Source organism: Embiotoca jacksoni, unplaced genomic scaffold, assembly GCF_022577435.1.
Source record: "Embiotoca jacksoni isolate LCO1_2020_lvr unplaced genomic scaffold, fEmbJac1.0.p SCAF_9, whole genome shotgun sequence".
NCBI lineage: Eukaryota > Metazoa > Chordata > Actinopteri > Embiotocidae > Embiotoca > Embiotoca jacksoni.
In genome coordinates this window covers 8,532,154-8,560,086 of record NW_027185447.1, presented here as the reverse complement: position 1 = coordinate 8,560,086, position 27,933 = coordinate 8,532,154, and the positions used below count along the sequence as shown (strand labels likewise).

The 27,933-nt window shown below is 39.5% G+C and overlaps 1 protein-coding gene across 11 annotated transcripts in view; it reads left to right on the top strand.

Moving 5' to 3' along the window:
* kif1b (kinesin family member 1B) overlaps window positions 1-27,933 on the top strand; it is a 60,515-nt gene that overhangs the window by 15,978 nt on the left and 16,604 nt on the right. For 2 of the 11 annotated variants that reach the window (XM_069140714.1, XM_069140713.1), the window contains exons 3-26: window positions 1,891-1,967; window positions 2,130-2,309; window positions 3,026-3,094; window positions 3,495-3,673; window positions 4,484-4,595; window positions 5,905-5,982; window positions 6,093-6,158; window positions 6,340-6,357; window positions 6,702-6,777; window positions 7,307-7,385; window positions 7,484-7,626; window positions 8,303-8,344; window positions 10,571-10,782; window positions 12,370-12,449; window positions 13,400-13,475; window positions 15,889-15,968; window positions 16,398-16,504; window positions 16,849-16,932; window positions 17,166-17,346; window positions 17,492-17,564; window positions 24,962-25,067; window positions 25,185-25,202; window positions 26,046-26,194; window positions 27,473-27,651. In XM_069140714.1, coding sequence (XP_068996815.1) covers window positions 1,891-1,967; window positions 2,130-2,309; window positions 3,026-3,094; window positions 3,495-3,673; window positions 4,484-4,595; window positions 5,905-5,982; window positions 6,093-6,158; window positions 6,340-6,357; window positions 6,702-6,777; window positions 7,307-7,385; window positions 7,484-7,626; window positions 8,303-8,344; window positions 10,571-10,782; window positions 12,370-12,449; window positions 13,400-13,475; window positions 15,889-15,968; window positions 16,398-16,504; window positions 16,849-16,932; window positions 17,166-17,346; window positions 17,492-17,564; window positions 24,962-25,067; window positions 25,185-25,202; window positions 26,046-26,194; window positions 27,473-27,651 — 2,464 coding nt within the window. Of the gene's footprint in view, window positions 1-1,890; window positions 1,968-2,129; window positions 2,310-3,025; window positions 3,095-3,494; window positions 3,674-4,483; window positions 4,596-5,904; window positions 5,983-6,092; window positions 6,159-6,339; window positions 6,358-6,701; window positions 6,778-7,306; window positions 7,386-7,483; window positions 7,627-8,302; window positions 8,345-8,827; window positions 8,900-10,570; window positions 10,783-12,369; window positions 12,450-13,399; window positions 13,476-15,888; window positions 15,969-16,397; window positions 16,505-16,848; window positions 16,933-17,165; window positions 17,347-17,491; window positions 17,565-19,716; window positions 23,648-24,961; window positions 25,068-25,184; window positions 25,203-26,045; window positions 26,195-27,472; window positions 27,652-27,933 lie in introns of those variants that run through there. The other 9 variants (XM_069140718.1, XM_069140719.1, XM_069140716.1 and 6 more) reach the window with 9 other exon arrangements.

The following is a 27,933-nucleotide window of genomic DNA, read 5'->3' as shown; positions in this document are numbered from 1 at the left end:
AAGGCTGGTTTGTCACCATCAGTCTGCTGGCCTGTAATGGCTGTCTCACTGTCCAAATGCCCCACATGTGGCACCGTCTCATCATCTTTCTGTTTTTACTGCTATGTTTTCTCATTGACACTGAATCACTGCTTTGGTGGCCTCCTCATTAATAGCCACTGTAGATTGTTCCAGGAAAGGGGAATAGGGGAACTGGTAACCTAAATCCCCCTTAATTTCTTCATGCCCTGTCTCCAATTTCCCTTTGGAGGCAGGCCAAAGGTGAAATTGGGCTTTATTTAGCCACCTGTCCTGCTGTATCCTCTTCCATAGCCCAAAATGGAAGCTGCTGCTCCGCCTGTGCACCTTAACCTGTTTGAAGATTGTGGACAGTACAAACTAATTGATTATTATTTTTTACTTGTGCAAGGTTGCAGCTACCCGAGTTTCAGTGCAATAGCAGTCGCTGTAATCATCACATATTTAGCATGTAGCAGTTAGCGTTCTGGTTTCTAAGGACATGCTGTGCTTTTCTGTCAGCATGTGACCCATGGAGGGCGATATGCAATCACTGTCTCTCCACGTCTCCTGCATTATTGATAAGTGTGCTGAAATCCTCTTGAGTACATAAAGGCACTCTGCCGGCGACATCTTGATGCAAAAGCCGCTCAAGCACCCTCATGTCGAGGAGCCAAACTGCCTTTAATTTGCCCATTAGCAAAGCACAGAATTTGCATGAAACAAAGCTAATTACTGTTTTGTTGCTGGCACTGCAGATTTGCTTAGCAAAAGTGAAAATTCATGAAATGCTAAAATACGCAGATTGTGCTGTTTTTTTCTAAAATGTAGTTGTCATTTCGCCCCACCTTTGGTTTCTATTGTGGCTCTGTTTGGATCGTTGCTAGGCTCTGGAGCTCACATGGTTTTTTTTTAGTCCCGTTCGTCTCTCTCTCCCACTTCCCCCTCAGCTCTGGCAGCAGAGGTATTATCGCTGCATTAGCAATGACACTATCGCCAATCAAAGTTTAGTTTGTCTAAGAGGGGGATTTGAGGACCACCAGGAGTCTGGCTATCTACAAATATCCTACAGTAAATTAGCATCCTGTGCTCTCCCTGTAAAATATCCAGTGCACAGTGTCCCTGGGGCACCAACCGGCGTGGTTGAGGGGGATGACATACCAGGCGTGGTAGCAGATTCTTGTTCATTAAGAAATGTGTGTGTGGCTACAGGGAATGGCTGGGCAGTGTGGGAATACTGTGTCACAGATGCAACAGTTGAAATGGTGCAGTAGAAGTAGGCGTAGGTTTTATCACTCAAACTCTGTTTTGATTGTCATTTTGCATTGTTATCATTCCATATGATAAATTAGCACACTGAATAAAGATGGCGTTTGGTGAAACCTGAAGTAACAGTTGCAGTTCTCAAAAAAAAAACCAAATGCTTCATAATCTGTCACTGGCTCATGTGACTTTCAGTTCCAAATATATCACTGTTAGAGCTCTGATTGAGGAACAGGACCTTGAGGCAACCACTATTTGCCAACTAGGATAAAAAACAATTAGTGTATCATTTAGGTCTATTTTGTAACTCCATTTAGGATTTTAATTGTTAAACTAAAATATTGTTCACTGGCTTTTAAACAGCTAAATAATCTGAAGAGTGATGTAAAAGGAACTGGGAAGCAAGAGAGTGGAAGTGCAAAAACCCAACTAAAAGACAAGTTCAGTAGGGACAAAGGCAGGATAGCATTTTATTTATTTCAATTTCATGACAATTTTAATCCAGTAATTTAGTAGAAGACATATAAACTCATTATAGGCACATTTAAAAGTGAAACTTTAAGAACATGGAAGTAGCTGTTGTGTCATATTCACATTCAACCACATTTCAAATTTTGTTCTTCCCCGCAGCTATCCTCAATCCCAAAGCTCCAAAGGAACCAGCAAAGACCTTCAGTTTTGATTACTCCTACTGGTCACACACCACGGTGAGTTTTAACACGGTCTTTGTTCCAGTGTCAAGCATAATGACCAAAAAGAAGGGAAATTTAAAATAAATATCTTCACGTGATGCTACATATATCATCAATTTGAAATACCCTGAGTCGATAATTATGTACATTTTTAAACTGTTTCTCTCTTTCCCACAGCCGGAAGACCCCAGCTTTGCATCACAGAACCTCGTGTTCAATGACATTGGCAAGGAAATGCTGCAACATGCTTTTGAGGGCTATAACGTCTGCATCTTTGCTTACGGTCAGACCGGAGCTGGCAAATCCTACACCATGATGGGCAAGCAGGAGGAGGGGCAGGAAGGAATCATTCCCATGGTTTGTCCTACAATACATCTTTCACAATTTACTGAACTGCAGTGATTGAGACAGAGTTTGACCACTATAATATCCAGTGCAACCTAAATCTAAATGTTTTCTACTCCTGTTCCCTTACATGTTTAGCATCACCCCTGAACCCCTGAGTCTTTGTCCCTTTCTTTAATACATGGACAGTGTCCACCGGTCCTTTAGTCATTTCTGTCATCATTTTTAACCAAATCGATCCACCTCTGAAATGTTGAGACTGTAACTTGACTTAAGAGAATTCTTTTATTGCCTTTGTAGTAATGAAAGAGCTCCATGGCTCTGCAAATTTTTGCCTGCTTAATATCCTTTGCGTTATTTATCTCAGTTCAGTTGTTTTGATTCCTTCCTTTCATGCCCTTGTAGCCACCACCTGATTTAGGAAACCTGGGATAGAAAAAGGGAAATGGAGATGGAAAAGATTAAAACCCAGGATTCAGAGTTAACCTGGTACCTGCCTTAGACCACTAAGGCCCTGGGAGAATTATATTTATTCCCCTGAAAAAACTGAGATTTGCTGCACAAATGACTTAAACCTCATTTCATGGTGTAATGGTTTACTGCTAAACTATTTAAATAAATAAATAATTTTTGGTTTGTTTTCTGTTTATTCCACTTCTATGATTCCCTTTTACCTCTCCACGTGCGGTTAATTTGCACTAAAATGTATTTTTTCCTCGGCCTCCCAGCTCTGTGAAGATCTATTTGAGAAAATCAATGAGGACAACAACAAAGAGCAGCTCTCCTACTCAGTAGAGGTGAGTCTCGGACTGCTTCGGCATCTGTAATCCCCATTGTTTAACCCCTGCCTCTGACTCCTGTGTTGGCTGGTCTCTAATGAGCCATTGTGAGCCTTCCCCTAATATTGGGTCTGGTAATGGTCAGACATCAATCACGTATTGGCTAAACTTCAAAGGTGCTGGGTTTTTCCTGCACATTGCTTCAGATTATTTTGTTAAATTATACTCCCACTTTTTCTCCATCTTTAAAACCCACACTGATTTTGTTGTGGATCTGCACTAAAAACCTGAATATATTGTGAAAATGTTAAGTACTCTATTTTACTAGCAAAGTATGTAGGTGCATTGTATTATTTATATATATATTCAACCTCACATTACTGAATTACATGGCTGCTACTTTTGAAATTGTTTCTAGGTCAGTTACATGGAGATCTACTGTGAGCGGGTGCGAGATTTGCTCAATCCCAAGAACAAAGGGAACCTACGAGTGCGAGAACACCCGCTGCTCGGTCCCTACGTGGAGGACCTGTCCAAGTTAGCTGTCACCTCCTACACAGACATCGCTGACCTAATGGATGCAGGCAACAAGGCCAGGTGAGGCGAGGCGAGGCCTGGGATCATGCTGAGATCACGGAGAGGAGGGGGCGAGCGATGGTGGTGGTGACAGCTGTGATGATATGATGACCCCATATTCATATTCTCAGTCATTCAGGCTGATAAAAGATGAGAATTAATTTTGAATCAGGATATTCTTATGGCTTAATCATCAGTGTATTAATATTATATTACTAATATTCGAAGTATGAATAGATATACTCAGGATATCCGAACCTTCCTTATGTTCCATCCCTAAGTTCGAATAAAAACAAGTCAAGCCTGATGTGTATGACTGAGAATCTTCATAGAAATAACCTCTCAAATTCATTCCAGATATTTCTCAATTAATTATGTATATATGCTTTAGGGCCTGTAATGTATGTTTGTGTATGTTTTACTGTATGTGTGTGTGTGTGTGTGTGTGTGTGTGTGTCACAAGAGTTCCTGTGGGGAGGAGTGAACCCTACCTTAATCTTTCTGTGCTGACTCAGAAGGCTTATTTGGAGAACATGGCGTGTAAAGCCCGTATCTCCCCTGTGACTATCCCTCCGAGCGTGCTTTGTGTATTTGTATTTGGTGTCCTCATAGTATTATCCACCTCCGCTGCACAAAGTAATCCCTGAGACTCAATTCACTCTAATAGGTGTAAAACCCGCTGATGATAGCTCCAGTTATAGTCAAGAAAATGAATTCAGGATTAACCATTCTGAATAATTTAATAGGAAAAATTATTAAGTTGCTCAGAAAATGTTTTACATCCATATCGTGTTGTGTTTCCGAACCGTTCCCATTTGTGCTAACCTGCAGAACCGTTGCTGCCACCAACATGAACGAGACCAGCAGCAGGTCCCATGCTGTTTTCACCATCGTCTTCACACAGAAGAAACACGACAGCGAGACAGACCTCTCCACAGAAAAGGTCAGAGCCGACGCAGTGATTCCTAAATTAGATGGTGAAACATTCTCATTTATTAAGGATCTGATCCCATGTTGGTAGGAGGTTTTTTTTTTTTTTTTTACTGCTTTTCAGTTTCTTTCATCTTAGTAAAGATGTGTCCTATGGTCCTCTAAGACAGTGGTCATTGGGGAAAGACAAAGAAAAGGAGCTATTTTAGATTTGACTTTTAGCATTTCCTCTGGCTCTGGAGGCACAGAGACCACTGTGTCTGAAACACAATGCCTATTGTATTTAGCCACTCTATCAGATTTTACTGCCGCGCTGCATCTCACTTGACAGGAATGCCCAAATGTTTCGAATGTTTTACACTTCTTTCCAGACATTTTTGATGGTAGGGTTATTAACTATTTGAACATTTTTGAAAACATCTTGAATTTTGTATTATGTGCTTAAAGCTGTTGTTGTTTCAGTATTGTTTTGATCTTATCTCACATCCTGATTCAGAAAAATGAATGAGGGGCACTATATATTTGGCTCTTACTCCAGTGACCTGTGTGTCAGGTCACTGACTCCTGTGCTTTGCATCTTGAGCTGCAAATTAAATTTAAGTGACATTGAAACTAACTTGTTTAGGGTCAGTGTCTAACCATGACCCTCATGAGACTATGCAGATTTATTACTTATGTTGTTTTCTAAAGTAAAGTACATAAGGTAATTGCATTAGCTTGAAAGCGTGAAATGAAAGTGTAATTTACTGACCAACATCTCCAGGTTAAGCACACATAAATTGCTATGTGTGCTGAGTTGTTGTTTACGGTATGTCTCCTAAAGTAGAGAACAGTCTTCAGCTGCAGCGCTAGTACCAGGGAAAGCCATCATTATCCAAAATACAGGCACAGATCCTTTGAAATGATTTGACTGCACCTTACAGGCTATTTTTTTTTCACCCCACCAGTGTTGCTTAAGTGCTGCAGTGTGCTGGAGTTTGATGCTCCATTGTGCTAACATTGGTCTGTAATGGGGTGCAGAGTATGTGGAGAATACTTAATACCTATTAGGCAATTAATCCAAAATGTGCCCAAACCCTTGCAGTTTTTAAGGATGAACTATTAAATCATTTAAGTATGTGCTTGCCGTACAGTGGAGTTCTGCCTTTTTCATGAAATTTCCATATCGTAACAAAAATAAACGTTTTGCATTTGTGACTTGCCACACAGTTTTAAGAACTGCAATTCTTATGTGAATCAATTTTTTTTACCTAGCCCTAATTCAAATGTATATTATTCATAACTTTGATACATCTAATGCATTTACTCCATCTCCTCCTCAGGTCAGTAAAATTAGTCTGGTAGACTTGGCAGGAAGTGAACGAGCAGATTCCACTGGAGCTAAAGGCACCAGGCTAAAGGTAAGACCCCACCTTCACAAACACTCTGCAACTGCATTAACAAACAATTAGTCAATATCACCGTGATGGCTGTGTAATAATAGATTTTTTTTTTTTGTCTGTGGTTGCAGGAGGGAGCAAACATCAACAAATCTCTCACCACATTAGGAAAAGTTATCTCTGCTTTGGCTGAAGTGGTGAGTGTTTTATGTTTCATACTGTTTCTGTTGTTCTTTTCCTTCTCCGTTCCAGCATTTCTCTTACCCTCTATAACTTGAACGAGCCCTCTCAAGGAATTCGTGTTTTCAGCCTGGCATGCTGTAATGTCTGTCCTTCTGCTTTCTCTCCTCTTGCCCTTGTAAATGCTTGCTTACACAGGATAACTGTACCAGCAAGGTAAAACCTCAACCGCTAACCTCTGATTCATCCCATTAGACAGATTTGACCCCCTTTTGCCATGTGCAGTGTTGAAGGTGCTGCAGCTACCATTTTTATCACCCAAGTGCTGAACTTTTAGGTGCAATTAAACCCACAACCCTTGCACAGGAGCAAAAATCACATTAAATCAGGCCTCTACTTATTTTACTGGATCATTTGTCCATTACACCTGTGGTTCTTGTCATGTTACATCATAATATTTTACAGTCTTTACTGCCATCCATAATTCTAAGTGTTAAAACACGAAGCCTTATTTCAGTTATTTGTTTTCTTCTGATGTCTTGATCTTTTGTTTACTGCAGAGCAAGAAGAAGAAGAAGTCTGACTTCATCCCATACAGAGACTCAGTTCTGACATGGCTGCTGAGGGAGAACCTCGGTATGAACATTATTATCACATGAACGTACTTTACTGGTGGAATACGGCATAATTTATAGCTGTTTCGTGAAATATCTGTACAGAAAGAGAAATAGATCCATTTTCACAATTGAATACAAAGTAGGCGTAAAAAAATATTGACCGGCGCTAGTGTATATTACTCTCTGCCTATTTAAGAAGAACACTGTCAGCAGACTGTATTTCAGTCTAAGTAGACATGCACACTCATCCCCTTGGTTCAGGCATGTATGGAGGAGAGGTTTGCAGTATATTTTCAGTATTGGTTGGCACATGTAGTACACAGTAGTTCAGTCTAATGAAACTGTAGTCTTATACTAGTCAAATGATTACTGTTCTTTTCTTGTTTGCTGAGTATTTTTTACAGTGTATTGCAGTGGATTATTATTATTTTTTTTTTAATAAATCTGATAATAATCTTCTTCATAATCTTCAACACAGTGTGTTAGAAAAATGTCCTTTCACCCACTTGGTCTCATCATGGACATCTTTACTGATCTTTTGTTATCAGGTGGAAACTCCAGGACAGCTATGGTCGCTGCTCTCAGTCCTGCAGATATCAACTATGATGAAACCCTAAGTACGCTCCGGTAAGACCTCTGCCCAGAATACAGAATAATTACACTTAACTGTTTACATTGCAGTATATTTAGATTTTAAAGCCCTTCCAAATGATTATTATTTTTAGCTATGCTGACCGCGCTAAGAACATCAAATGCAATGCTATCATCAATGAGGATCCCAACAACAAGTTGGTGCGCGACCTGAAGGATGAAGTGGCTCGGCTGAAGGAGCTGCTCCGTGCCCAGGGCCTGGGAGACATCCTGGACAGTAAGTTTAATGCCGTCACAGCTGGCGAATATCTGCAGCCACGCGGCATCTACCTTCTCTGTCATGGGCCAACCACAAGCTGCCAACATCTTCTATCCTCATTACTGTCTCATTACTTTCAGCCATCTAACTTTGTTTCCATCGCTGTGCTTGTACACGTGCCTAAACTAAATAGACTGAAACAGCAACAACATATGTATATTGGTTTATTATGCCTCCTTATGGAATATAAAGTGTATTTTGTACTGCTGGTTACAATAGATCACTAAATTTACAGAATATTTAAGGTTGTATATTGTAAAAAGGTATTTACCAAGTTTTTTTTTTTTAAATGTAATCGTCAAATGAGGCTGATTGTGACTGACAACACAAATGGTAGTTTAAAACTACATTAAAATATCATACTTCATTTGCTGTACACAAGAGTAATGGCTCATAGCAGTGTCACTTAGAGACATAATATACCTATTAATTAGTTCTAATAGCTGAAGTGATTAATAACCTGCCTACTTGCCTGCTTAGATCATGCCTAATGACATGGCACTGACCAAGGCATTCCATGACTTTTCTTCTCATTCTTGTCATCCAGTTCTCTTAAGAAATTTCTGTAACCTTTTCCTCCCATTCTACCGGTGCTGACCTCTGACCCTTCTCATCTTTTCCTGCTTCCTCTCAGTCGATCCTATGGGGGATGATTGCCCAGGAAGTGGAATCAAATGTGTGTATATGTGTGGTAGTCATGCATTGTATTTCACTATTTGCCCTAAATATAATAAGCTAACATTGCTTTTACCCCCATTACCTGGATATTAAATCTGCCACCAGCTTTGCATGTAATTGCTTTAAAATAGAAAAAAGCAAAAGCTTAATAGAGAGAGAAAAACGCAAGGCTTCCGCAGGTGTGCTGATATGGCGAGGGTTAGCATGCCAATAGGTCAGCATGCTTTGCGCTTGTTTATGTTATTTTTCAGAATGATGGGGGCGAGGCAGCTATTTGCAGACTCAGATCCACCTGTGTCAGAAGTTAGTTGTAGAAAGTCGCTTTCAGAAACATATGTTCTAGAGTAGCGTGTCAGGCCTCCCCCCCACCCAAACTATAACCATGTCTCACTTTCTATGACTCACTTTCTGAAACTTCTTTTCTTGCCAGTGGTCCTTTCTGCTTTTTATTGTGTTTTCTTTCACTAATCACCCACCACAGGTGACAGTGCTCAAACCTTTAGAATGCCACTCCTGAGTTCTCAAACTGAGGCTCAGAGCTACAGACGGAAAGGTGCATAACTTTAAATTTTTTACTAGCCGCAGCAGAGGTGTATTTATACAGAGTTGAAAAACTTTGTGTGCTTTAATAGTTTGTATTGAATAGTTAGTTTGCTAGTGTGCCCTTTGCTGTATTTTTAAACATCCCTAACACATCTTCCCTCTTGCCCTTTTGCACTAATATTCTGTGAAAATGATCTTGGCAAGTGAAGTGTGTCTGACTAACACTAGAAATCCATCTTATTTACTATTGTGCAGGGTAAAAGCATACAATTAGCTCCTGCACTATGTTCAAGTTAAGTTAGTAACTACTTATTTTTCTGGATTAATAAAAGACCATATTTTCAAAAAGTCAGTACCTCCCAAATTATTTAACTCTTTACTTCTCTTAGTTTGTTTTAGTTCAGAACTTGGAGAACACAGTGTGTGTTACCTCAGAGATCCTCTCGGACATTATATTGACATAAGTTGCCTAAACCTTTGAGTGAAGCTGCCATGGCTTTGTTATGGCAGATGTGAGTGCACGTGTGTGCGTGTGCGTTTGCAGTGACTCAATGTACTCGACTGCAGGCTGAACTTTGGCAGCACGAGTTGTCTCTCCTCCCGCTGGACCTTCTTGCAGTCTCCATCTCCCTCCCATCCTGTAGTTTATTCACTGACGGCAGTTTTCACACAGTCTATTCTCATTTACGTTAGGTCCAGTTAAGACCAAAGACAACTACCCCAGTCTGCATTATTCTGAAACCTGCCAGTTTATACCAAAGCAACAAGACGAGACGGTGAAACATCTCCATTGACACCTTTTCAGGCTTTTTCAGATCTGGATATAGTTTTAAATGTCTTAAAAAATGTATGAGGAGAGTGATAGTAAGTCTCCTGCAACAGTTGCATTTTTAATAGTGATGAAACGATGAAAAACATAAAAAGCTAGAAGGTTGAGGGGGCTTTTGCAAATTTCATGCCCTGAACTTGCGACAGGAGATCTCCCCTCTTTTGTCAGTTTTTTTTTGTCTTATGTCTGAATTATTGGACAAGTTGGTGTCTCTTCTAATAAGAAAACGCACTAACTACTGTAAACCCATCTCACTACTAAAACTCCCCACTTGAGATTTGACAAGCTTAGTCGCAGGCAGCATCATCCGGCTTGAGTCGATATGAGATGATCCAATTCACATTGCTGCAACTTTTACCTGCAACAATCTAAAAAAAATTTGGTCTTGTCGCAAATCTTTGGTTTAAACTGGGCTTTAGACTTCAAGACAAAATCAACATAGAGACATCTCCCCATTTCCTAAATCTGTACACACTAGAAAAGGAGAGCTCAGAGGTAACACCAGTTGAAATCAAATTCATTTCAGCTGGAAGTATAAGACTTCTAGTAATCTGATTGGTGACAACTACCTGGAGTGAAAACTGCTGCTCTCTGTAGCTGACCATCATGCTGGGTGTTTGTCTTAACCCTTTGACGTACAACGTGTGTCTTACATTGGTCCCCTTTTGTCCTTTCTCTTTCCCCATGTCCTTCTCTCTCCTCTCTCTCCTCTCTCTCTCTCTTCTTATTCGATATTTGGTTCCTCCATTTTATGTGGTTTATTCCCTCTATCCTATCCCGGGCCTACCCCACCTCTTTCTGTGTTGTTCTCTTTCTCTCTCTCTCTTTCTCTCTCTCTTGTTGTTGGCTCAGACCTCAAAGACATTCAGAACAATAAGCATAGATACTTGATAGCCTCAGAGAACCAACGCCCTGGCCATTTCTCCACAGCCCCTATTGGTTCCCTGACAGCCTCTCCATCCTCTGGTGCACTGTGCAGCCAGGGGGGCCTGCAGTCAGTCACTAGCATCCAGGAGCGCATCATGTCCACACCTGGAGGAGAGGAGGCCATTGAGAGACTCAAGGTAAAGTATTTAGTGTAGGATGCAGCAGTATTTATATCACACATACGTCACTAGTTAAAAGAGTCCCACAGCTTTCTGCCCACTCTTCAAAAAAAAAAAAAGAAAAGAAAACCCCTCAACTCTGCCTCCCTTTAATCTCTAACTTAAAGTATTTTTTCACTCACCAGAGATCGTTTTGCCATCCATGCCATGCATCCAGTAGAGCAAAACCCAGACATGTGTACTGCCATTTTGGCCAACAGGCTTGTAATTAAAGGCGTTAGCTGAAATTAAAAAAAATTCATTATATCTGCAAACCTCAATGTCTGAATAGTCGAAAAAAAAAAAAAAGAAAATCCTCAAACACTATGGAAACATGCATTAATGAAGACTTTATTTTTTTTATTTTTATTTTTTTTTAAACAAGTTAATGATATGTTATGTAATTAGATCATTTAATTTGCTTTGTGGACCTTTCATCTGTATCCAAAATAGTCTTTTCATACTCTGCTGTGACAGATGTGTATTTACCACAAGTGTGTAGCAGAGGAGGGGATGTTGTTTGTGCTTGTTGTGGGACATTACAAAAATGATATAAGCATATGATTATTGTTCTAATCAGAATATATTAACTAATGTCACATCATTTAATTTAAACAAAATAAGAAAATAAAATGGTTATAGTAATTAGATATGTAAGTGTAGCAGATGCGTCTTTTTAAAATGCTGAAATATCTGTGAACCGGTTGGTCATAAGTCAAGAAATTAACACCAACTTGAAACAGAAGCCTCAATAGTGCAGGTGGTGTTAAATTTGTTTAATATCAAGATCGCTGGTGTTTAATTTTAGCCAGAACACAGCCTTTAATAAAGCCCGTTTTGCGTATCAGTCATCATGTAGCCTCTGAGCTTTACGTCTCTACCACGCGCAGTAGATTCTCTCACTCTGTAGATAAGGTAGCACACAGGATTGTAAAAACCAGCCATGAGAAGCTGCAGTTTCCATGGCAACCATGGTGCCCAGTCTGTCTGTCATCCAATGACGTCAAGCACCAACGCAAACACGGAGGAAACTGGACCAAAATAGATCCAGTCTTATTGGCTTTGAGCTCTGATAGTGAGGCACCTATTATTCACATCCTAATGGTGTTCCAACTATTTCAGTGATCCAGAAACAAACATTACAGCCAAAGTTACCTTCATAGTTCATTACAATCTTGAATCTAAATGAATATACTGTTTTAGTACAGGAACACATTTCTCAGAATATATCAATATCTAGTACTCACTACTTTTAAAACATAAAGAAGATGTGTTGTATGCTTATTAGGTTTTCAAGCAACATTATCAAAGTTGTTGTATAATCATATGGTAGTATGTTATCCCACAGTATGCTGTCGCTCTTTATTGAGATTTGAACTCTGACACAAACGTTTCTCATGAAGGAAAAGTGTTTGAACTTGACTAAGACATGGCAAAATAAATCTAATAAATCCAGACCGGGTGGGTCTGTTGTTAATGAACTAAACATATCATCTCCAATACACTGCCGACATCTGTTGCATTACACTGGTTGTTCTTTCGTCTCACTTTGTCTTTTGTGTTCAGGAATCAGAAAAGATTATTGCTGAACTCAATGAAACCTGGGAGGAGAAACTGCGGAAGACTGAAGCAATCCGCATGGAGAGGTCGGTGCTGTTCATTTCCATCTGTATGTGGGAGATGTTTGTCCTACGTGTACATTCACCCCTTCCTCATTATATCCTGTCAGTCTTAAATGATGTTCATGGTCTGTTCAAACTGCAAGTATAATAGCATTGGAAAGCTCCGCCCACACCTCTCTGACGTCAGACAGGGGGTGTCTGTGTCACCCATTATCTGTAACTTTCCAAACCAGACGAACCGACACCCACTTCACACCGTGATTGGCCAGCTGTGTGGACGTGGCAGCCAGCGTGCTTCTCATTCAAGCTCTTTTTTGATTTCATTTGTGACTCAGCTACTTGTGGCACTTTTCATATTAACAGCTAAATGCATCACTGCCTATGTCTCCCTGGAGAGAATGCCTGAAAATGTGAATTCTTATCCCTTATTATTAATCATATTTTTTTTTTTTATTGTTAATCTTTAACAATGAAATAACTATTAACACTTTTGATTTTCCAACATGTTCGGATGGCACATCTTAAGAACTAGTCCTTAGAGACTATAATCCGGCCATTAGACAACTTCTCCTAGCTCTGTCTCTGTCTTTTCACCCCTCTGTGCTGTCTGTCTCACTTTCCTCACTTATCTGTCTACTTTCTTCTGTACCAGTTCTGTCTTTGTCGTCACACTCTGCTCCACAAACACCCCTTTCATACCCTTCTCCCCCCTCTATCCACTCATTTGTGGCTACAGACATCAACCATGTTACTGTCATTCCACTGAGATTTGCTGGTGCCATTCTCTGCCTGTTGTCCAACCACAAATCACTTGTTCATCCTATTCCACTCCATAAACTAAATAGGTCTTTGGTGGAAAATAAATGTACACAGTTACATTATGTTGCAGAGAGTACATGTAACAAGCTGTGTGAAGACCTCGTTCAATATAAACTGGTATTTCTGAGTCTACAAATGTTTTGCCTCCATTACAGGGAGGCCTTGCTTGCAGAGATGGGTGTGGCAATCCGTGAAGATGGAGGCACTTTGGGCGTATTCTCTCCTAAAAAGGTAGGACAGGCTGGACAGGGTCAGATGAGACACAAACTCATCATGGAGTACTATATATATTCTGACATCATTAACACCGTTGCACTGTTGTTTGTTTAATTTGTTGCACTGTTGTTTAATTTAATATTATTCAATTTTATTTGTATATAATGTGCATTTAATTTTTTTTATATTTAATATTTTTACTAACTCTATTTTTATTCTGTTATTTTTTTATTGCTTTTAACCTCTACCTGTACATGCTGCAGTAGCGAAAAAAATAACCTCTTGCAGGATTAATGAAGGGTCTATCTAGCTATCCGTCTGTCTGTACATCCGACAATCAATCAATCAATAGTATAAAATTTCCCATGGGCGGTCATGAACACCCTTCCTCCATCATTTCCTCATTTCAGTTTTCCATGTTATCTTTTTTTCCATGAGAAGCCTCCCTGTTCTGTCACTGCTTTTTCTCACGGATCAATTTGTCGTTTTGTCTGTCTTTCCACTCTTTGTTATTTGCTTCCTTCACGTACTCAGCTTAGCCATGAAAGGCTGTTTGAGGAGCAGTTTGATTGTTTTGCTGCCAAGAAGGTGTGTTTAATTGAAAAAGCAGCAGAGCCCTTTTCCTGCACTAGAAGTAGCCTCATAACTGATAGTTTAGTTACGCCTTTAGTAGTAATATATATATCAAATGAGATCAGATCTTCTCTTTCTGTGCTTGTACTACTTTTTATCTACTGTGTGGAACCAATGCAGTTCCCTTTTCCCCTCTGTGGTAGACTGACAGTCTAACATATAGGATTAGCTTTAACATGATGGGGTTGTACAAAGATTTGACAAGGGATTTTGTATTTAAGCTACCTTGAAGGTTAGATCACTTAAATGTAGGTTTGCTTTGAATATAATACTTTGCTCTAAGTAGAACATTTAAACCTTTACTTTTAGTAGTCAAGAGCTCTCATACCTTTTCAAAACCAGGTTCCAAACAGGGTTATATCCTTGTTGATTTTGTGTTTGAAAGAGTCGAACAAGGGTTGATTTCAATGTTACTGGCACCACCAAGTTGCTAACAACCAGGGCAGCAAAAATGAGTCGCATTTGTTGAAAATGGAGGCTTACAGTGGTGACACGCAGGTTGCTGTTGCCTGTAAAGATGCGATTGCTGCAGAAAGTTTTTATTTAAATACATTAGTGGTAAATATCGACTGATTCAACATTCAAAAGGTCTGGCAAAGATTTTGAAGTCAAGTCAGTTTTATTTATATAGCAGATTTAAACACAACATACTTTGACCAAAGTGCTGCACATGTTTAGAACAGAATTAAAATGCACAATATAGAATTTAAACGCAATAAAAAACAAATGAAAAATATGTTAAAGATTACAGAAATTAAAAAGAAAAAAACAAGATGAAGCAAAAACTAAATCCAAAGATATACAGGAGCGTTCATCATCAGTGCGGGAGACCCTCAACATATGGTTAAGTAAGAGGAAGGAGTAGACAGCCGGGACAGTGAGGGACAACATTGTATCTGCAGATATAACAACACTGTTGAATCAGAGATATCAACATCGATCACTAAAACAGATAACAAACAAACTCAAAGCTTTAAAGAATATGTGACATGCAGTCCGCCCCTGTCCATTTTCTAGCCTGTGAGTTAATTGTTGGGAATCTCTCCTGAGTTGTGACCCAAGTCTTACCTGAATTGTCATGACCAGGGATTAACCCGCGTTGAAAGGGTTGAACATTGGTGAAATAACCCCGGTCTGACCCTGTTCATTGGTTTGAAAGAGGTATTAATGCGGTCATGAAGCTTATTCAATTACTGGCAGTGGTACATTCCCCTCTCCTTACCTCTCCAGCAAGTAGAAGCACTGTGTCAGCAACATAATCACTGATAGACATGCTTGTATGTGCTTGACAGTAAAGTCACAATTGTGACACAGAAAATATTTTGTTAACTTGACTCTTTAGTGCCAGCTGTCACTGTCAGTGTTTGTTCCAGAAAACTCCCTGTGAAATTCATCCTTATTTTAGGCATCTTTTAACTCCCTTAACTCCCTGCTTGTCTTCTGCTAAATGTTTGTTTTTCTTTTGTTCTCATCCATTTGTCTTCCATTAACATTTGTCTCTCCTCTCATTCACTGTCGCTCCATGGGTTAGCATTTCGATGAGAAGCCTTGTGATCTCTATGCAGACTTTAATGGGGTGTTTTCCCCTAAAAAGGTTGGTGGTTTGGAGGAGTAGCTGCTAGGAGGGTTTGTAGTTGTTCTCTGATGTATCAGATTTAGGAGGTCTCAGAACTGTGTTGATGTGATCATTTCTGTCCACGTTTGTGCACTATTATTTCCTATCACTGACAGGGGAGCAGCAGTGTTTGATATTAAAAATTGTGGTAAATTGTCTTCCTCTTATTTCTATCCGTAGACTCCACACTTGGTTAACCTGAATGAGGATCCTCTAATGTCAGAGTGTCTGCTCTACTACATCAAAGACGGAATTACAAGGTAACCAAAACCTGAGTGATGTCACTTCTGCAGAGGATGTGGAAAAACAATTATTTTCTTCTTCTTCCAAGCAGGGAATATGTAATTTATGTTTGCCCTTTCAATGTCAAGCAAGTAGAACTCTCAAAGTCAGAGGCTTAAAATCTGTCACTGACGTCAACAGTTTTTACCATCTAAAGTTACATTCCTCTCCTCTTTGTCCTCTTGGTCCCCTCTATAGACCATTCCTGTTGAGTATTGTGTTACATGTGTACCCTAGGGGGACATTAACTGATGAAAGAACCTATAGTGCTTCAGTGCTGTCCTTCTCAGATGTAATGGTTTAACGGTTCCAGTTAACTTCTGCTACTGACTTTTTGTGGAGATGGCTGACAATACAGTGAGAGAGCAGCCAGCAGTCTCTCAAAATGGCCTCTGTGGTTGTTTCAGGGTGGGTCAGGCCGATGCTGAAAGAAGACAGGACATTGTTTTAAGTGGTGCTCATATCAAGGAAGAGCACTGCATCTTCCGTAGCGAAAGGAATGCAAATGGAGATGGTGAGACATAATACGAGAAGTTTGCTTTCTTGTGATTGTTTTGGTGTTTGTATTGATATGTGTTGAATTTCTGTATTATTTTCAAATAAGCAGAGTTGCGAGCAAGAAAGTATGTAATTTTTCTTGTCTAATTTATGCCAATAGTCCCTAAATACATTGTGTGCATAACTATAGACTAAACATTTTTTTTCTTTGTCTCCAAATGGAAACATAAGGCCTTACTTATCATTAATCACGACATACAATGGATGAGTTATTTGTCTTTTACCATTGAAACATGAATGATGATGAGCTTCTCAGAATGGTTGACTGACGATTGTTTTAAAAACATTTTCTTGCTGAAGTTATTGTCATGCTGGTGCCCTGCGAAGGATCAGAAACCTACGTCAACGGCAAGCGTGTAGAGGATGCAATCCAGCTTCGCTCAGGTACATTTCTCATATGTGTATAAAGTTGTAAATAACCTCTATATATTAGTAATATCTCAAATAATTCATATAGTGGGGTTTTCTTCATATATCCTGTTTGGACATCACAGTTCATAAATTGTAATTCTTACAATTACATGACAACCCCCCCAAAAAACCCAGCAAAAAGGACTTGGCTAGCTTCATGCCTTCCTTAATTTTCCACGTCACACACGTGTGTTACCTTCTTTTAGGCAACCGCATCATTATGGGAAAGAACCACGTGTTCCGGTTCAACCACCCAGAGCAGGCCCGAGCTGAACGGGAGAAAACGCCATCAGCTGAAACCCCTGTGGAGCCGGTAGATTGGACCTTTGCTCAGAGAGAGCTCCTGGAGAAACAGGGCATTGACATGAAGCAGGAAATGGAGAAAAGGTATGTAATCCATCATATTGGCTCTATTAAAAATTTATTTCTAATAGCATTAAGCAGTTGTGTGGTTTCATATGTGGATTGCAGAGTATATCATGAATTATTCGCTGAGTGTATTGCTGAGAATATATTGCACTTATTTGTGTAGGCTCACTGAGATGGAAATCTTGTACAAAAAGGAGAAGGAAGAGGCAGATCAACTTCTGGAGCAGCAGCGACTGGTGAGTTCGAATAAGCTGAAATTTTATCGAACCCACAGGGATTCGGTCTGTTTTCTGTCATCATCATTTTAGAAGTTCTAGACAGGTTAGTAATAAGAGCACAGTGGATTTAATAGGAGTAAAATTACGATTTAGATTTTTGCAAGTTAATTATATCATAATAAGCAGATTCTTGAGTGATCCAGCTAGTTTGAGATATTTTTTGTGTGATTTTTGAGTGAAATGTGTCATAAGTGGAGTTCAAAGTTAAAGCATGGTTTTCAATGGTCAGCCCCAATTGGAAAGTTTGTTTTTTGGATGATAGTTTCAATCGGTCTATTTAAATCCGACTTGTACTAATTCTTACTCAGAGCTGTGTGTGTGTGTGAATCACACTTTTACTCCTTGCGCATGTATGTTCTTCTTGCATGGAAGTTTTTTCTGGTTTGAGACAGATGAGCTTTTACTTGCCTTCTTCTTGAGTTTAACAGATTTTTTTCATAGCACTTTGGTTGAGTGATAATTAGATTGTAAAGCTTTCCCCTTTCCAAAATCCCTGTTCTCCCTCTTCTTGTGTCTTCTATAGTGGATCTGAATCTTGCAAAACAGCAACTTGCAGCTAAAATTGATTTGATATTAAGATCCAAAGTCCTTTTAAAACTGATTTGATATCAGTCAGTATTGAAACACATGGCCTACTCTTAAACTGTGATGCTGCTTTTGCATGGTTCATGTTAATAGCATGTTTTCTTCACTCATTCAGTACTGGTACTGGACTAAGTTGCAGTGTTTGCTGTTGAGCTGGTCAACTCTGAAGTGGCTGTTTATTTGCTTGGATTAGATTTCTACTATAGTTTTCTTGCTCTGTTTTGTTCTGAGTTTCATCTCTTCAATGCAGTTGCTGACATGTACAATGCATTGTGATAACAACAAATCCTGCTGTAGTTTCCGACAGATAGTGACAATGTGGTTTCTCATTGACTTCTTTGGCTACCTCTCTGTGTTAGCCTGACCTGGCTTCTGTGTAGCACACTGAGGGCACGGCTCATCAACAGAGTTTATCACTGCTCACAGTTGAATCAGACAATTACAGACCTCTTTCATATTCTGGTGGTTTTATGTGCAGATCTACAGGCACAGGGTTCAGTCTCCTAGAGGACATAACATGTCAAATTCAAGCCATTGATACAGTCTCATACACAAGACCTGAACATCTGTACCTACTGGTTGTGATCTGTAATGTACGTTGTCTACAAAAAAAATGAGAAACTGCATTTTTTTTCCAACTAACAACTTTCTTGTAGTGGATTAACACTTACCCTCACTTCTGCCTGTCCTCTCTCTACTGGCTTTTTGATCAACTGCAAGAACACTCTGTCTTCTAACTCACTGCTAATACTAAAGCCACTCAAACCTTCTGGACTAAAGGGGGGAAGCTCCAAAATCTATCTACATGTATGCCAATGTTTGGGATCCAGCTTTCAAATCACAAAAATTTCAATTAAGAAGAGGAATATCACAAAACAATGCCGAAGGGCTCCAATCAGCAACTATCATCCATTGATATTTCCTTTCTAATCATGATAGACATGCTTTACCTTTACTTTTAATATTAATATGCAACATTGGGAACAATAAAAATGATAAACCCAAGTCAGAGATGTAAACATCCCTGGTTTTTGTGAATCGTTTAATGAACAAGAATTGTTATCCATATTCACATTTCATGAGGGAAATAAGACAAAAAAAACTGACAAGAAAGTCAATGGAAGCCACTCTTTGTTGTACATTCATTTTTTTTGTTCCTTTTTTTAAAATATTTTTTGTATCATATTTCTGGAAATGATACTGCATGTTGTCATACATCTGGTACAGTAATGATGTATGCAAACTATTCGGACGATATTATTACAGTGCAGTTATTATCTTTGGTAAAAATACCAAAATCTCTAAATTCTTAACCCTGGAAATCTGTCTAAGCTCAGGACAGACGATCATATTCTGATTTAACTTCAACTTGACTCATGGTTGAAGTTCCCATGTTGCATATTAACATCTTTTATTCAGCCTTTTTTTTAAAAGCCATCCTTTCATCTTCTCCCTGATTTCCCATTGTAATTTCTCCTTTTTTTTTGGGAACCGTTTGGTTTGTGTCCTGTGTTGTTTTCTAAAGGATGGAGACTCTGATAGTGGCGATGACTCAGATAAGAGGTCTTGTGAAGAGAGCTGGAGACTGATTACTTCCTTGAGGGAAAAGCTACCTCCCAGCAAGCTGCAAACCATAGTGAAAAAGTGTGGATTACCCAGCAGTGGGAAAATAAGAGAGCCGGTTAAGATGTACCAGGTCCCTCAGCGGCGCCGCATCACCAAGGACTCCAAGTGGGTGACTATCTCTGACCTGAAGATCCAGGCAGTCAAAGAAATCTGTTACGAAGTGGCGCTCAATGATTTCCGCCACACACGGCAGGAAATTGAGGCATTGGCTATTGTAAAGATGAAGGAGCTTTGTGCTAGCTACAGCAAGAAGGACCCCAACGAGCGGGATTCGTGGAGGGCAGTGGCTCGGGATGTTTGGGACACTGTTGGAGTCGGTGATGAGCGCATTGAGGATGTCATTACCAATGGGTCTCGACCCGGAGGGGTTGTTATGGATGAACTAAAAGTGCACATTGATAAACTTGAGGACATCCTGCACGAGGTGAAGAAACAAAACAACATGAAGGATGAGGAGATCCGCGCGCTCAGGAACAAGATGGTCAAAATGGAAAAGGTCCTCCCGCTCATCACGCCAGAGGGCCAAGAAAAGCCTCCCTGTGTCGGCGCTCCTACTTGTGCCGCTAGAACTGCAAGCCCTCGGGAGGAAAAACCTCCCCTGCCTGAAAAGCCTGATGGAGAGGATGTAGATTCACTAACGGGCCAAAGCACAGGAGATGATTCAACTCTAAAGCGAGGCCACATACGCTGGATGCGTCAAGAGCAGCTACGCCTCAAGAATCTTCAGCAACAAGAGATCTCGAAGCAGCTCCGCCGGCATACCGGACCGCATCGCTTTATACCTCCAGAAGACCGTAAGCTACGCTTCCCCTTCAAAAGTAACCCTAAGCACCGCAACTCATGGAGCCCTGGCACTCATATCATAATTACAGATCAGCAGGTCATAGAGCTAAAGGTGCCCAAAGAAGCTGTAGAGGAAGAAGAGGGAGAAATCCAGGCTGGAGAAGGAGTCCAGTCAGACAAGATGGCTGCTTCAGTTGTCCAAGTCACTCCTCCATTGCCGAGCCCATCAGTTCAGCTCCGAAACAAAGACTTTGACCAAGGTTTAAGCCAGGGTCACAGACATAACTATAGGAACAACCAACACCAGCAGCCCCACGAACGAGGACGCAGCAACTCTTTTAACCACCGTCAGCGGCCCTCCGGCTCCATGGAGTCACTGCAGCAGTCGGAAAACAACAGGAGGCACACACAGGCTTTCTACCAGCCCCGCCACCATCAGTACCAGCCTCACCATCAACAGCAGCCCTGCCACTATAACGGCATGATGTACACAGATGGCAGCTTCAATGGCTACCAGCAGTACCATCACACTGACCACGCTAACCATCCAATCAACTTTCAGGCACCTCCTCGAATGCGCAGGCAAATGTCTGCTCCCAACCTAAAAGCCAGCAGAGAGACGACAGTCTGACTGTGACTTGTGGAATGAGGAACTAGTTTGAGAGACTTTTAGTAGGCAAACACATTACAGATCACAACAGCTCTGACAAAACTGACTGTGACTTTTGCACTTGATCGGTGTGTTACTGGTTGATCCAAGTATCGTATGTATTATAAAAAAAAAAAAAAAAAAAAAGACATTAAAAAAAGACATTTTATCATCATCATCATCATCATCATAATCATAATATATGCCATTGTTATCAGTTTTTGCTGCATTGTGTGCATTGTCATCAGTAGCACTGGGAGAGCTGTCATAAGGATTTGAAGCCAACAGATGATAAGGGGACTATATTTTCAGAAGAAACATACCACGCCTGTTCTGTTCATTTATCAGCATGTGTGACAATTCATGAATCATGTTTTGATTTGCCAAAATTATTTTCACATTTGAATTTTCATGCTTGAGTTTACATCTTTACCATTTTAGTATTGATAATCATGAATGCTTTTTAGCCACCACAATATGAACACATTGAACTATTGAAGCTTCAAATTTTCATGTAGTCCAAATTAAGAACAGGAAACACCATCTATTTATATCTTTCTGTGTACCGTTAAATCTAATGTTATCACATTTTTGTTTTGTTTTATTGCACCTCATAAATCATCACTAGACTAGATCTGGAATCAAAAGACCATTTAAAATCTACTATGGAATAACTCAATGCACTAGTCATTTGTGTGCCTTTTATACTTCACTGATTTTGTGGTTAAAGAAAGTGATATTCAGGAAAGTGCCTTTCGGTGTACTAACTCTATTAATCCTGCTTTGCATTTACAGTTCAGTATTTACTTCCTCTTCCTTTTAATTCAATGCTCATGCACAGGGTCTCAGCTGAATTCTGTGAAGGAAACTTCATAACTTAGACAACTGCAACTAACTTTTTAATAATAACTCACTGACTTATTCAAACTCTTAGCTCGATCCCAAACTTTTTCCTCACTTTCTTTTTTTCTTTATTAAATTAATTTCAGTTTTGTAACAGCCAGCCTCTTGTATCACAGTATTTTGCACTTCCTCAGGTCATAAATAAGCTGTATAATTAGTTAATGAATGCAATAATTTTTATGTTAAACAACAAGTTACTCAATTCTTAAAAGTGTACATTTTTAAAAAACCTCTTACAATGATGTTTTAATTGATAGTATGTTCTCTATGAATCCTGGAGCTCACTGAACATCATATGACATGTAAGAGCCACTATGCTGAAATGCGTGGAGGCGGATCTACAGTAAATGATTAGTTACAGAAAATTGTGCCTGTTTTACTGTAACCAGTCCGGACTGTTCAAAATACGTTTCCCCTTTCTCTCCGTATAAACCACACATCATGAACTGAGCTCTGATTTCACCCAATTTTAAAATTACATTTTAGGGTTTGTGGTTCATTGAGTAAGCACAGAGCTCCCTGTGTTGCAAATGGATGCCTGCAGGGTGTTGTCATGGTTCCCAAAGACTCGCCTTAAAAAATGTTGGAAGAAGGACAAAGACTTGAAATGTTTGCATAATGTTCTTTAGGAGAAGTATCCATATCAAATGAGATCTTGAAGACTGCCTTGTTTTCTCTGCCTATATTGATGCAACCTGGATAGTAATACCAGAATGGCGGTCTATGAAATCAGCTGTCCATGTCAGTGTTTTTGCCTTTGTGCTTTAGCTGATGCTTGTTTGGATTATCAGCAAGTTTACCTTTCAATCTGTCTTTTCCTTGCTGCATAAAATAACCCGTTAATTGTTGTGATTCAATATCAGATGGCCTTTAAATCATTTCGGAGAAACAGTGACTCTCAGCAGCATGGGAGAGACCTTTGAGGACTATCAAAATGTCTGGAATGATGAAATTATTTTCTGTTTTATATTATGAAGTTTTGACAGTATATATTCTGCCTTTCTATGCTGTAACAAGAACCAAATGATATGACGTATGCAGCTGCCCTGTGCCTCGTGTCTTTGACTATCTTTGCATGCAGTAGCCTACATTTCCTCAGCCCTAATAAATGCTCCATTAAAGAATGGTTTTAACATATGCGCTGGTGCTGATGGCGCCCAGGAAAGCTGAAAAGTATGCAACATCAAATTAACTATGTACAGTATACTGTTCTTTTGAAATATATCTCTATGCTAGGTCTCAAGTCAGAGTGTCTGTCGAGTGTTGTACGTCTGCTTTTTGAATCTACAATATCAAGTGCCTCATTATGGCTGTGTACCAAGTTGTGTTGCTCCTTAATCAAGCACTTTGTGCAAAGATAGAGTACCTATTGGACAAGTATTGTTCCCAGATTTAAAAAAAAAAAGGACATACCGTATCTACGTGTTGCTGGAGGTTTATTTTCAAGGTTTGACTGAAATAAAATGACATGCTCCATGTGCAGTTATTTGTTATATCTGAATGGTGTTATGTTTTTTATTGTCAGTAAATTAGTATCAGGATAGAATTAAATCTCTACATTTATGTGCCACACAGCAGTGATCATTATAGATACTGTACAACACTGTCAGGTAAAGGACACTTTAAATATTTACAATAAATATGACTATTTTATCCAGAATTCTCCACAGGAGATGCTAAAAGATGTATTATTCACCTTGTCTTAGTGCGATAATCATTGAGTGCTACATCACGGCAGTGTTGAAAGTCCTGCGCATCCTGGCCATTTATGTCATTACATTAACATGATTTAAGACAGTTCACTTAACCTTTGAATTTAGATCTCAAATAAGCCACGTGAATAATCTTCAAATGCTTTTTCATGTGGATTGATTATAGTACACACTGTTTCTATGGTACACAAACAGGCTGTTTAGTATAATTTCAGTGAAACGTCCATTAAGGCTCCCTAAATCAAGACAATTCAGCCTTTAGCTCGTGGGTAGCATTTCAGCAGGGAGAAGGTCAATGGCAAATTAAAAGGCTGCATTGTCTTCCCAGAAGATTCTGAACAAACAGGATGAGGTCATTGGGACCACAGCCTGTCCTGCTCTGCTGATGATGGCGCCCCTCATTGGATTACAGTTGACTCGGCTTCACACGGCAGCTCTCTTCTTCCGCTCTAGACATTTCTCTCAGAGAATATCGGTTCATTTTGTCATGAGGTTTTATTTCCAGAATATTTAATGCCTGTTGGAAAAACTGCAACAGATGCAAATTTCTCATTTATCATGTCAGGAAATGAGCTACCCACTTAATTATAATATTTTTTACCCTCAAGCCAAAAATTATTTCTGCCTTTTAGCTCTGAATTATGCCTGATATGTTTATTATGGACAAGAGACAGGATTGATCATTGATATTGTAAAATAGTTTATTCTCACAGATTTTCACGTAATCCATATCTTGCACTGCTAATGTTTGACACGGTGCATCCAAATATGAAAACACTCTTAATATGCTGTCTGGAAATATAGAGCTATACTTGTACTTCTACATAACTGTAAACCCACTTTCATGCTACATTGCATTATTTACACATCCAGCAGCATGTATCATTTAGACCAGTGATCGAAGTTTTCAGTGCTACTTTTTCCAGAGATAAAACTTTGGTAGCGTAGTAGAATTTCAAACTGGAGAACACTGACATGGGCCACAGTGTGTATTTGGGCTTGAAATGTGGTTCCTATGGTTCATTAAGCTCCCCTTTTGTTGCGGCTGATGGATCGTTGTCCATGTTCTCTTTCCTCTTCTCTGTTTCGGTGTCCAGGTTTACGAGAGCAAATTGCAGGAACTTCAGAAACAGGTGGAGACTCGCTCTTTGGTAGCCGAGACACCTGATGAAGAAGAGTTGGAGGAGGAGGAGGAAGAGGAAGGTGTGTACTATACATTTTCAGTCCTGGAGATTTGTTTTCACAGTACACACTATATTTCAACCTAAAAAGATATACATATGAATGAAATGTGTTTTTTTTCCCACATTTTGTGTCTAGAGCCTAAACTTCTTGGATGTGCGTATAGTATTTTCATATACATAATCACACCCTCAGTCAGATTCAAATTTCCTAATAGTGCCGATACTAGTAATCCACTTTAAATACTAAGGCAAACTAGTCTATGAATATTATATCCGCTGAGTGCTTCTATATTAAACCTATGACTAATACATATACCATTTTACTCAAAGTCTAAAGGACCATACTTGCAGTTTTTCATATTTTAGCCCATCGACTACAAATTGTCTACAAATTTTAGCCAATAGAGATATTATAGATTGGCATCCATGTGGCAACACTTACTGCCAGTGCTGCAATAGAAATGCATTTCTTAGCAGGGAAGGTTTCAATCATATTTGAGTACAAATGAAAAATGGGTAATCCACCACAGTGGGTCATTACTCATGATTAACTTGAACTCAGGTTTGAGTTCAGTGTCATCTCATCCCTCAAGGTTGTCGTAGTTGTCACTCAAGCTGAGAGCTGTTTGACATCAAACCTTTGTGCACGACTGACTGTGGCATTACACAAGAAACAACATGCTCTTGGTTTTCCAGATGCAATGCTTGTGAATTTCATTCTTTTCTGCAACTGTTTCTGTAAATGTCAGTATCAGCGGTCCCTGAACATTTCACGAAGAAATGGTTTTCAATACAGTCACTGCTTGCAAGAAATTTGGACCTAAAATAATGGTGACATGATAGAATCCCAAGAATTTCAGGCAGTAATGTAAAGGAGAAAGAATCTGTGGTGGGGATAAAACTATCGAAACCACTTGTATGGTCCTTTTGGGTGTTATTTATCTCGAGTGCTTAATTTTATGTGTACTATATATATTGTATTAACGTCGCCCCACAGTACCATGGACTCAGCATGAGTATGAGCTGGCTCAGTGGGCGTTTAGGAAGTGGAGGTACCATCAGTTCACCTCCCTCCGTGATCAGCTATGGGGGAACGCTGTCTACCTGAAGGAGGCCAACGCCGTTAGTGTGGAGCTAAAGAAGAAAGTAAGTAAAACCATATTTCAGTTCACATGATCACAGTTTAACATGTTCATTTTAGGTTTTCTAGCTTTGAGAGTAAAGAAAAAAGGAAAAATCTAATGTGTGCAGAACAAAATGGAAGAATTTAATCTGGTTTACTGAAAAATCTGAAAATAAATATACGACATTTTTTTGAGACCTTGTTGTTGAATGACCCAGCTTCCAATATACAGATATCTTTTAAATACAAACAGCAGGATTGTGCAGAATGTATCATTTAGGAATATTTCTGTATATCTAATTTGATCTTTTTGATCAAGAGACAGTATAACCTCGGGTCAGGTAGCCCGATCTCCCCCGTTCTCTTCAGGATGCACAGTTTACTGGGCAGCCACAATGAGGGAATCAACCTCATATTCAAATACCCCATAACCTGATGGATTATTGCTGTGACGCAAGATGACACCATTATATATTCTGCTGAGCTGATTCCTAAACACAAACCCACATGATGTTGTCTTCAAGCCTGGGAGACATCAGGAGGAAGGATACAAAGTGTCTGGTGATCTGTATGGGTCAAAGACTTCAGGCAGTCATTAACTACATAGGACTTTCCATAGAATATTAAATATGAAGTTTTTGTTTGACTTTATGTCTATCTGTCCAATTACTATTAAGCCCTAAACTTCGGGCACTATTTGTTAAAGGGACTTTATCTCCCACACAGTTTATTCAATATTCACATAAACCCATTCAAAGAGACTTGGTACTTTAATGTAGCATCAATAATTTCATTTTTAACTAAATGTGCTGAACTGTTGAGGCTCTTGTGTAACTGTCCAGATACTTACATATGGTCTGGACTGTATGTTTGAGATAAACTATCAGCTGGCCTTTTTAAATCTTTCAGAGCTCAGCATTGATCCATTGTCACTTAGAGAAATTGACTTTGTTACAAATCAAAACCTCGTCTGCTGTGGCTTACCTTCCCCCACAGAGACCAGTGTGATTTATATCTTTATCCACTTCTAGGTGCTACATGATTTATGCTAGAGATGTGTCATCTGTCACATTACATTTTCAGGCTGTTTTTATCTTAAAGTTTCTCTCTGTCTGTAATTTATATTCAGTGGTATTAATTGGTTAAGCATTGTGCCCCCAAAGGATGCTGGTTTGTTTGATCGTTCAACCTCAGTATATCAACCATGGCACATTGTTGTTGAGGTTTTTTTGACCTGACCTGACGTTTTTGAACTGTCCCTTTTATTTTTTTCTTTCCCAACTACTATTCCCACTCTTCAGGTCCAGTTCCAGTTCGTCCTGCTGACAGACACGCTGTACTCTCCACTGCCCCCTGAGCTCCTGCCCCCAGAGCCGGAGAAAGACCGTGATACCAGACCTTTCCCTCGCACCGTGGTGGCTGTCGAGGTTCAAGACCTGAAGAATGGAGCCACGCACTACTGGTCCCTTGAAAAGCTCAAGTAATGCCCATCCCACACCCACCTTAACTAGTCCTGTGTTTAAATTTTTATGATCACCCTCAGGATATGTTTGAAGATATATAAAAAAAATACTCCTCTTTTGATAATAATTTGAGCCTTATGTATTTTTCCATTAAAAAAAAGTTCAGCAATCTGGTTTGAAATTGTCCTTGTTCCTCTTTGAAAATCCAGCATCTCTGAATATGCAAATTTTTTCAGTGCAAAAATGTAACTCCTGGATTCAGGATGTCTCATAATTACTTGCGTGTTTCTCCATAACTA